This window comes from Sturnus vulgaris, chromosome 25 (genome assembly GCF_052056855.1).
Source record: "Sturnus vulgaris isolate bStuVul1 chromosome 25, bStuVul1.hap1, whole genome shotgun sequence".
In the NCBI taxonomy this organism is placed as follows: Eukaryota; Metazoa; Chordata; class Aves; order Passeriformes; family Sturnidae; genus Sturnus; species Sturnus vulgaris.
The window spans coordinates 4,867,584-4,878,209 of record NC_142267.1 but is presented as its reverse complement, the minus strand read 5'-3'; the positions used below and the strand labels follow the sequence as shown (position 1 = coordinate 4,878,209).

At 40.4% G+C, this 10,626-nt stretch overlaps 2 protein-coding genes across 5 annotated transcripts in view; one reads left to right on the top strand and one right to left on the bottom strand.

Annotated features, from left to right (window-relative positions):
* Window positions 1–9,061, top strand: part of LOC106856439 (tumor necrosis factor receptor superfamily member 1B) — a 13,574-nt gene extending 4,513 nt beyond the window's left edge. Inside the window, exons 2-10 of the mRNA XM_014881755.2 lie at window positions 895–997; window positions 2,950–3,078; window positions 4,162–4,311; window positions 5,049–5,142; window positions 5,225–5,412; window positions 6,159–6,233; window positions 6,787–6,824; window positions 7,368–7,629; window positions 8,159–9,061. Coding sequence (XP_014737241.2) covers window positions 895–997; window positions 2,950–3,078; window positions 4,162–4,311; window positions 5,049–5,142; window positions 5,225–5,412; window positions 6,159–6,233; window positions 6,787–6,824; window positions 7,368–7,629; window positions 8,159–8,406 — 1,287 coding nt within the window. The 3' untranslated portion in view covers window positions 8,407–9,061. The remainder of the gene's footprint in view (window positions 1–894; window positions 998–2,949; window positions 3,079–4,161; window positions 4,312–5,048; window positions 5,143–5,224; window positions 5,413–6,158; window positions 6,234–6,786; window positions 6,825–7,367; window positions 7,630–8,158) is intronic.
* Window positions 1–10,626, bottom strand: part of LOC148221252 (uncharacterized) — a 20,042-nt gene extending 9,416 nt beyond the window's left edge. For 2 of the 4 annotated variants that reach the window (XM_088178832.1, XM_088178831.1), the window contains exon 1: window positions 10,178–10,626. In XM_088178832.1, the coding sequence (XP_088034958.1) occupies window positions 10,178–10,561 (384 nt within the window). In that variant the 5' untranslated portion in view covers window positions 10,562–10,626. Of the gene's footprint in view, window positions 1–3,477; window positions 9,501–10,177 lie in introns of those variants that run through there. The other 2 variants (XM_088178830.1, XM_088178829.1) reach the window with 2 other exon arrangements.

Below are 10,626 nucleotides of genomic sequence, written 5' to 3'. Positions count from 1 at the left end.
AAATCTGTGTAGATTATGCATGGAGCAATCTCTTCAGACTGCAAAAAGCTGAGCAGTGTCACATCCTTTTTAAACAGTGCTTTTTGGTCTAGCAGGAAACTCCTACGCTTGTCCTACCTAACAGGAGCCTTCTTTAAGTGAGTGTATTTTTCCCTTTGAAAATAGTCAGTAAGTCATCAAATAATTTGACACTTGTTCATTGAAATCATTGAGCTGTGCTGATCAGTGTGAGCTGAAATTAGGCACCCTGTATTTCATGATTGCCTCTAATGCATTTAACCTACATATTTGTTTGCACCTTCTGCAAAGGTGCTGCTTCTCAGAAGCAGCAGTGCAATTTTTGGAGACATTATTTTCAAACCATCAAGGCCTTTCTTGCTCAGGAAGGAATCACATAATATCAGAAGCCTTTTTTCCTTTTCTTTGGAAAGATTGACTGAAGTTTTTGAGCCACTTTGAAGTAAATATTTCTCCCACAAACTCACAGGCAGGATTTGAGGTTTCTCTGGTGTTTTGTCAGATGTTGTTTGAGCCATGGCAGCTGAGGATAATGCACTCAGCCCTTTGGTTTGGGGCATGCAGTAGTGACCGGGTGGGATGATAATCCCAGAGCTCCACTGAACTCTTTTGAACCTCAAACCTGGAGAAATCACTTTGTTCCTGGTGGTTGATCTTTGGAAAACAAAAGAACCTCAAAACAGCCCCCATGCAGCTCATTAGCTGCTTATTGCCCTGCAGCTTCTTGGCATCTGCTGTATTCTCTTTTATTTATCAGTGCCTCGGAAAGGAAGGTGCTTGTAATCGCACTGGTCTTTAGGTGTTTGTATCTTTTGAGTCTCTCATTCAGGGTCAGAATGGACTCGTGACTCATGACTTCTCCTTGATTTCTCCTAGGAATATTCATTACCTTATACACCACGGTTTGCAAAATGCAACGATCCCAGGACTGAATTCTATGATGAAGAACTTAATAAATGTTGCAGCCAGTGCCCTCCAGGTAGGTTATAATTCAAACTATTACTTTACACAGCCAATTCCCTCAATTTTCAGATGATCATAGTGTATTTTGATTACTTACACATCTAAAGTGCATCAGATTTTTGCTGTTGTAATGCATTGTTCCTCAAAGACAACAAAACACTATGACTGCAAAACACCTGCAGAAGAGACACATTGTCCATCAGAACTGGAATTCTCCTACAAGGTTAACCTGGCTGGGGCTTACCAGGAGGTAGTTCTGAGCTTGTGTAAGCACAGCTCTGCATGAGGTTTTCATTAGAGTAATTAATTTTAGTCAACATTGGAGGGGAAGTAACAGCTCACTAAGGGGATTATAAAAATTAGGCAACACAGACCCAAGTCCACTAATAAAAATATATATTGTAAAACAGGGCATGAAGTAAAGCTTAGTTTCTGTACTGTGATAATATCACTTATCTAAAGGGCTTTCCATTGGACACGTCAATCAATCAGTGCTCATTAAGGGAGTTTTGTTGTCCCTTACTGTAAATCAGGCACTGCAGAACACTGTCAGACTGGGGACAGGACTGCAGACACTGTCTGCTCTGAGCTGTCATGTTTTATACTCTAGGACTGATTATAAGTGACCTGTAGTTAGCCAAAGTCATTGTCTGTGGGTTTTGGGATTGTTTTCCTGGGGGGGATAGTAATGTTCTTTGGAGATTTTGGTAGTAGAATCTTTGCAATAAGTTGCAACTATATTATTATATTAGAAACAGCAAAAAGGCTGCCTTTTTTTTTTCTCATTACATGCTGAGCAAAGACAATTTGTCTCCATAAATGCTGAGTGCCTGCCAGATCCGGAAGTTTAAACAGGAAATCAGTATTTACTGAAACAGCTACAGTTTCTTGAATTAACTGAAATTGTCTAGCTAGATCTGTCAAACTTCCTTTGTTCATGACAGACGAAAGATGATAATTCACAGGTAAAACGTTTGTGTTATTTGGTGTTCAGTACTAAATCAGCCTAAATCATTAGCAGGATGTAGCATGCAGAATGCAAAATTTCAATTAAGTATAGAGAAAAACAAAGTCTTTGGAATTAATTCACTTGGCTCACACATCCAGGGCCTCTTTTGAAAAACAGATTCTCCAAGCAGCTCTAAATTTTTTTCAGTGTTATTCCTGCTTTCTGTTTTCCAGGATATTTTTGTAAAGGATATGAGACATTGACTTTTATCTTTTTCCTTTCTCATGAAACGGAAATGGCAACTGAAGTGTTTTCTTTTCTCCAAAATAAGTATGTTGGAACTCATATTTATATCTTCCCACCACTGTACTAAACTCTGCTGGTGGTGAGAAGCTTTGGAGAAGCTACTTTTGGTAGTTTTTGACTTTGTCTGGAATGCCAGTAATTTCAGAAACTCCCTGCTTGGCTCTGCTAGGGCTGGCTGGAGATGTGAGAGACAAAGAGTGGGCTCGTGTCCCTTTCATAGTGACAAGTGGTGAAGTTTTATTTCAGGCCTGTTTGTGATGTCACTTGATCTTGCCCTCTGCACTCACTGCCTGTAATAGCAGTAAGGGTCTCACCCAGGCACATCACTCTGGCACTTTGGGAGTGAAACACCTCCATGTGTTCACCACAAAACAGCTTCTGGGAAGGTAAAATGTTTGGTCTGTGTATTGTGGTAGCTGCACCTAAGTATGTGCTGAGAGGTTTTGTTCAGGATTGAGGCTGCCTTGTTTTGAATGTGGCTGGAATTCACTGAACTGAACATAGGAAAAGGGGTCAAACATGGGTGGACATAAATCAGACTTTCCCTGTAGAGACAGGCAATCCTCTACATCACTTCCTTGGTATATGATACCAATGTAACAATGTCAGTGAAGGGAAGGGGTTCTACAGCTCAGAATGAGACTTAATTCTTAGTGATCTTCTCCAGTGAGATGCTTTCTCTGTTTTGGCTTGGGTTATTTTTCTTTTAATAGGTCAGTATAGGACAGGAAGCTGCAGTCACACCGTGGACACCAAGTGCAGCCCCTGCAGAGCTAAAACCTACACAGCGATCTGGAATCATTCTCCACAGTGCTTTGCCTGCTCACCACCCTGCAGGAAAGGTAGGCTTGGATTAGTAAAGAGGCTGCCTAAAGACTGGGCTTGGTTTAACCTTGTCTTTTCTCCTAAGAAAACCAGGAGATTTTGTCAACCATTTGTGTAGTTTTCATGCTTTTGGAACGTGTAAGATTTAGGAAAAAGAATCAAGGAAAAGTCTTGCAGGGAGCCCTGGCCCTTTTTCTTTTTATGCCCTAAAAATGAAACATCAATCTTACATTATTAAAAACTAAGGCACTACATCACTAAAATATTCCAAATGCCATCAGTAGAACAGGTTCCTGCTTATAAAGTCCCTTCAAGAGACATTAAGACGTGACCTGGACATGGGTAAATGGATAATTACATTTCCAGCATCCTGTCATTTCTCATTTGTCTGCTGAAGTGACAACAGCAAACACAGATTGTGATATTCTTCTCTTAATTTTATTTATTTTGCAAAGCAGCAGTCAGTGAGAGAACACTGGTTCTGTTCACTGAAGCAGCTTAACAGTACATAAGGTAGAATATTGTAACACCTGTACTTTGGGCTGACAGATGACCTGCATTAATGAACTCAGTCATGGTGTTCTCCATCATTTCTAATGACATTGGTGTAGAACATTATATACTTGATTCATTGAGAAGTAAGTTTTAAGGATACAGTCTAAGTTGAAAGGACCTTCAGTCTCATCTAAATAGATAATCTTACAAAGTTGGTTAATTACAATATGAAAATATCTGTAGTAAAATCTCCAAACGCTTTAAATACAGTGACATGATCTGCACAGACTGAAAATGTCAGTGTGGCCCCCAGGTACGGCAGTGGTGAACACAAATGGCCAGTGTTTGGGGTTATGACAAAATACAACACTACTGCAGGCACAGACTTTTAAGTGTGAACTCTACAGGTGCAAATTTCTCCTTGCCTAGAAAGAGAAAACTCTTCTGAAAATGTAGACATTAGGGCATATAATACATTTGGTTTATGGTGCTATGCAATCCCAAAACTTGTATGTGAACATCACCTCATGTTCACTCGAAACGCTGCAGGCTGTGATTTTAAATGTTGCCATTGACATCTCACTTCATTCTTGTTTTAAAACCAGGGCTTGTACAGAACCAAACATGCACGAGGTCCCAGGACAGAATCTGCAGCTGCCCACCCCACAAGTACTGTGTTTCCAAGCTAGACGAGTACTGTGAGGTGTGCAGAGCACATAAAAAATGCGCCAAAGGTTACCGGGTTTCCAGAAGAGGTAATTTGATTTTTAACACTGCTTACTGAACACTTACTCTGGCCTAATTCCCTACAGTTGTGCATTCTTTTTAGGGTTTATTTTTACATTCTTAGCAAGCAAGCACTAACCAGAGTAACAGTATTCTCCTGAGGTATATCCAAAGGGACAACATGTTTCAATTTCTTACTGTCATATATCACAAAGTTCCCAATCTAACTTAATCTTTGTTTTGCTCTACTGTGTGATTTATTCTGTACAAGTGACTGAGAACCAAGACCACTTAATCACTTCTTAAATCCTTGAAATAGGGCTTCAGGTGGAATTTTGGGTACAGTAAATAATGATGACTCTATTCTGTCCTGCAGAATTGATCTGGTTTTATTAGTTGATGGAATCCACCACCCTGATAATACATGTGTCTCAAAATGAGAAATAATTTTTAAATATTAGAAAGACTGAACATTTAAAAAAAACCTAGGAATCATTTAAGAAGATGCAGAACTCAACAGTATGGTAGACAGTCAGTCAGGTGAAAAGCTCAGCTTTGTCTGCAGCACCACATTTGAACCTTTAATGGAGCCAAACTTAGAGCTGGTTAATCTTCTCTTTGGGTTGGGTGCTTAAGGCAATGTCTTCTGTGACAATTATAGGCTGTATTTTTGCACTGCAACTGCATCACTGCCAGGATCACTTGCAGACCCTGACTATTCATTGTTGTTTCTCACCAGATAAGTAATTGGAGTTTTTGTTTACAGGGACAGACAGCACAGACACAGAATGCAAACCTTGTCCTCCTGGCACGTTCTCCCCTGAGGAATCCTACAACACCAGCTGTACACCCCATACTGTGTGAGCCAGTGTTCTGTCCAACAGCAGCCTTAACTGTGCAGGGCTTTCTGTCTTTCCTAACTTCTATTTTTGTCTCTTGCAGTTGTAAATCAGTGGCTGTTCCTGGGACCAGCAGGAATGACACTGTTTGCAGTGACTCAGAAACAGCCACAGTTCTGCCTCACACCATTTTGAACCAACTTCTGACCCAAAGCTCAGATTCCCACAAACCTGAAATAGTAACTCAACCTGTCAGGTTAAACTCTGTACCTGACCTGTCCCACATCACTGGTGAGTTTTAACTCATTTAAAGCCACTTTTGTCTGACCAGGAACCAAGTTATATTTAGTTGTCAGTGTCTTTCCAAGACCAGTCACCTGTACCCAAACAGAGCCTCAGAAGAGCTCAATGAATTCAATGTGACACTGCTTGTAGTGAGCTGCATTTACCTGTGCATCTGCACTACCCCAGTGCGTTCTACGGTCCTTGTAAATCTGGAAATATTTCTAAAACAACTCCAAACTAGGTTATACAAGGCATTTCCTGAGAATTGCTGCTATAGCTGGTAGGAAAGGTTGTATCTTAGATTCTGGACTGTGGCAAACCTGACCTGGCTTGGAGGTCGTTGGGAGTCTTCTGTCAGCCTTTGCTGAGACAGAAAGTGCTGACAGCATTCCCAGGCAGGGATGTGTTCTGTCCTGTTCACAGCCCATCCAGACATGTTTAGGAGCATTTTGAGTACTTGCCCTTGTATGTGACAAACTCTTGCTTGCCCAGAGAAATACCTTTTGTGACCAAGGCCAAAAGTCTGTCCTCACTTTTCATGAGCGGAGAATTCAATTTTATGAAGTGGTGGTGACTGAAATGAGACCTTGGTATCTGACAACTGAGACGTCAAATGTGAATGTCAGACATACACAATACTTTTAAATTTAGCTTTTATAGCCATGGACAGAAACTACAAAATTACCCTTTTCTAATTCAATCTTTTGTTAGAGCAACCTCCTAAATAATTTCTTCTTTTTATTTATTTTCAGGAGCAGTTGCAGGGCCGTTGTTATTAGTCCTAATAATTGTTATTTTGGGGTATTGCTTAGTCTCAAAAAAGAAAGGTAAGATTCATGAAGTGAAAACAAGCACATCTGTAAAAGCTGCAAAGTGTCACCTTATTTCCCATTAACCTGAGCCTGGTGGTTGACTGAAATTAGTGTCTTAAAAGATGTCAGCTTTCTTCAAATCTGTCTTGTTCCTCAGATTTTAGGTAATTGTCTAAACAGAAAACAGCCTTGGAGTTGGACAACTGTGCAACAGTTGTGCTTCTGCTGAAGCTTGTTAATTATTCAGTACTTCATCATTTAAATGTTAGACAATTTCAGGTGTTATAATTAAACAGACACGACTCTGGTTTATTGTCATCAACACCTTTTCTCACTGACACTATACAAGAAAAGTTATGATTTAATGCAGAGGCCTCTCTGTATTTCCTGGCTAAATTTAAATCACAAAATTAACACAATACAGCTTTCACTGTTTTCAAACTGTATGCAATAAATGTACATTTGTAGTTTATTCCAGGAGCAGGGGATCACTCAGCCTAGTTTAGGGTGCAGCTGTTGCAAATGGGCCAGGTTTGGGTGCTAATAAACTGTCTTTGCTCACTGGCAGCCCTTGGGTACTCTGCACCAGCTACAGAAGCAGATTTGGTGAGTGTCCTCTCTTTCAATCTCTTCCATTTCTTTAAAAGTTATACAGAAATCATAAACTCTCACTAAAGTACAAGTAGAAGAAAACTGCACAGCAGAAAGAAAACTGTAGTGAGAAGGGGGTGGTTTGGTCCCCAAGCCAGAGTGTAAAATGTATCTTCTATATCCCACATAATGTTCCACCCTCACTTTATGTGAGGCTAAAAACAGCAGTAAAATTCAGGTGGGGTTTGGAAAACCAAATGGGAAAGTCTTTAGTCCCTAAGTAATCAGAGTAGTACTGTGGGTGCCTTCAGGAAATGGGTTCATTTTGCTGAACTCCTAATGAGCTGCTATGAATTTTACTTGCACTCATCACTATGCAAATGAAAATAATTATAGAATGGCTTGGCTTGGAAGGGACTTTGGACTCCTCTAGTTCCAATCATCAGTGGTTTCTTTAGCTGCCAAAATACTGACCAGTTCTTTGCTAGTGGGTCGTTCGGTTTTTTTTTTTTTTTTTTAAAAAGATTAACATTTTGCATTTCTCTGCAAATGTTCCAGCCTGTTCCCCCTTCAGAAAAACAGTGTGACAAAAAAGTGAGAGATACAGAATTGCAGAGTTGTGAACTGGAGCAACAGCATCTCTTGGAAACTTCTGGGTCCAGCAGTAGCATCCTGAATAATCCAGCTGGATCTGCAAGCATCAGTGTATTAAGTAAAAAGAATCATGAAAAGAAAAACCCAGGAGGATTTCAGCAGCAACATTCACCTCCAGAAGGTTCTAAACTTCAGAGTGGAGACATACACAGCTCTGCAAGTTCAGGTAGTAATGATTCTGAAAGATCCAGAACCTCTTGAAATTTGATTATCAATTATGAGTCTTTTTAGTAGAAGTTTAAATGGCAGGATAAAACATCTGAGTCCTGTTCAGCGGAGGGAAACCTTAGTAACTTTTTAAAAGAAAAAGTGATTGTTTTAAGTTGCCATCCTGGGACAGTAAAGAGAGTTTTCTCAGTGGAGAAACAAGTATTTAGGGGTCAGGGTGGTTGGCACTTACCTGGGAGTGGGAGCAGAAGCCAAAGGGAGCAGTAACAAAAGAACATTGTCAAAAGCATTTGAAATGACAACAGGTGGGCAAAGAATTGTTTGCAATCCAGATCTCTGCATTAATTTTTGTAGCCTTTTTATTTCTGGGGTGATATGTGGATTTTATGATACCAACTCAACCAGCTTGACTAAATTAAGTAAAGGAAAAAAGACTTAGTGTCTATTTTAACTGTAAGTGAAAGAGCTGGATAAAGAATCCAACTGCCCTGTTCTGGTTTCATTCGTTCATGTTTTGTGTTTGACAGAGCACTCTGGTAATGGAGGAACGCAGGTGAATGTGATGTGTATTGTTAAATTTTGTAACCCAGACTGCAGCTCCCAGTGCCCTGAGCAGACTGAGTCAACTAGCAGGGATTATGGACACACTCCCTGTTATTCCCCAACAGGGGAAGAAACTCTCCTTTCAAAAGAAGAGAATGCTTTGAAAGAAGAAACTGAAATTCACATTGCAGTAGAAAATAAGGACAATTTACTTCAAGACTTACTTCCATAGGAAAAGAAGGTTCCTCTGGGTATTCAAGATGCTGGGATGAAAACCAGTTAAAGGAAATTAGAGATCATATGCTGATTGACTGATAAAATTCATCTAACAAGCTCGTTTTATAAAACAAACATTATGGTAAATGCAGCTTTCTTACAGAGATTTGAAATTTCAGATGAATATAGACACTGATGGTTTTGAGGTTTCTAGTGTCTTCTGTCGCTTTGCAGTTTAAAAAAAAAGGCAATTCAAACTTATAAAAATTGAATGGCCAACTCCTCCCTTTCTTCTGTGATACCCTAAAAGGACCTTTTTGAGACTTGAAAAGGAATGTTTTTTGAACTTTATGCTGTTTTCTCCTGACACTTCTTGTGATGATTTTTATTCAAGGTCTGCCATGTGTCAAGAACATGCCTGTGATCAGCAAAGACTGGAGTTAAATTATCATTCTTTCAATGCTCAGGAATTTGGTTTTTCTCATTATCAGACCAAATAACTACATATAGAATATCAGGAAGTGAAATCTTTTACACAGGCTTTTTTTACAACTGTTATGTCTAAACATCAGTCTTTCAGTGCCTGTACATAGTTCATTTCGTTTTAGAAGGAAATCCTGGATTGAACTGTTGTTATCTTGGAGCAGGAAGTAAATTCCTTCTGTTGACAACCCTAGAGTTTGTCACCTTTGTGTCCTGGCTGATGTAACATGTGTCCCCAATGGATCCTGACTTCATTTTTGAGGTAAAGCATAAATCCAAAGTATTTTCCCTGTGTTCAGTGAGTATTAGAGCAGATCCCTGTGATTATCTTTGCCAGATAGCTCACTCCCCTCAGGTGGCAGAACATCATCTGCAATAAATGGAATTTACTCAAACCTTAGAACCTGAAAATCCTGCTCTCCTTCACTGCTTGATGATGCTGGAGCTCCAACCACCTTTTATAGAAAATTAGTGGAGGTTCTCCTTGAATTAAATGGTTTGGAAGCCAATATTTAGGAACCCACTTCCCATAATTATATTTCACATCTGTGACTTACCTGTCAATTGTGGTGACTGTGTTCAACTGGAATCTGCAATGCAGAGCCTGAATCCCATGGGAGTGAAGTCCTACAGTGACACATAACCCTTGTCTTATGCCATAAAATCCACTCTTGGATTATGTGATCACTGTACTTCCCCCTGAACTGTCCTAATCTATCTCAAGATAGACACATAAGTTATTTCTGAGGCCTGAGATGTAAAAGGATCTTTTGGAATAACATTTATTATATTGCCACAAAAGAGTATTCAGATTCTGAAAACACAAATTTTAAACTTCCACAAAAGCTATGATATTATATAAACTGTTATTTCTGGAACTGAGAACTGACAAAACAGGTCTGTACTTCTACTATGAACAAACCTTTTGCAAATATGTATTAAACTTACACTTGAAGGTAATTTTCAGGAAAGACTTTGAAAATGGGTACAATGAAACTACAACAGAACTGAAGTATTTAGGCAGGAACCTAACTTTTCACAGCATTGAGCCCCTTGAACTGTAATATTTCTGTCAGCCAATTTTTGCTCCCTCAACTCCCACTATTGGGGCCATATTGAAGCAGCAAAGAAAGATTTTTGACGTTCAAAATCATTACAAAGGAGGATCCTGTTACAATAGCTAATTTGCTGAGTTTTCAAATTAAGGGACTGTCACAGAGGGAAAGTCCAAGTTATATGTTGAAGTAGGAAAAATGAGCATGCATTTGCTTATAAAAAGTAAAAAAGAAAAAAGAGAAACGTACCTTTTTAGAAATACATGTATTCTCAAGTTTCCTGACCTCTTTATTAAACAAAATTGGGACTTCCAGTGTGGCTCTCTCACTGCACAGGTTACTCTCTGTGCGGTTGGTACTGAGGGGCCGCTGCTCCTGCGGCCTGCGAATCTCGGACCGCGGGGGCTCTGCCGCTGTTTCCCTCCCGCGGGGCCTGGAGCGTTCTGATCCCAAACCCGCCCGCTCTGAGCCCATTTCCGTGAGGGCTTGAAGCGTTCTGATCCCAAACCCGCCCGCTCTGAGCCCATTTCCGTGAGGGCCCCGAGCGTTCAGGCTCCAAACCCGCCCGGCCTGAGCCCATTTCCGTGAGGGCCCCGCGCGTTCAGGCTCCAAACCCGCCCGCTCTGAGCCCATTTCCGTGAGGGCCCCGCGCGTTCAGGCTCCAAACCCGCCCACTCTGAGCCCATTTCCGTGAGGGC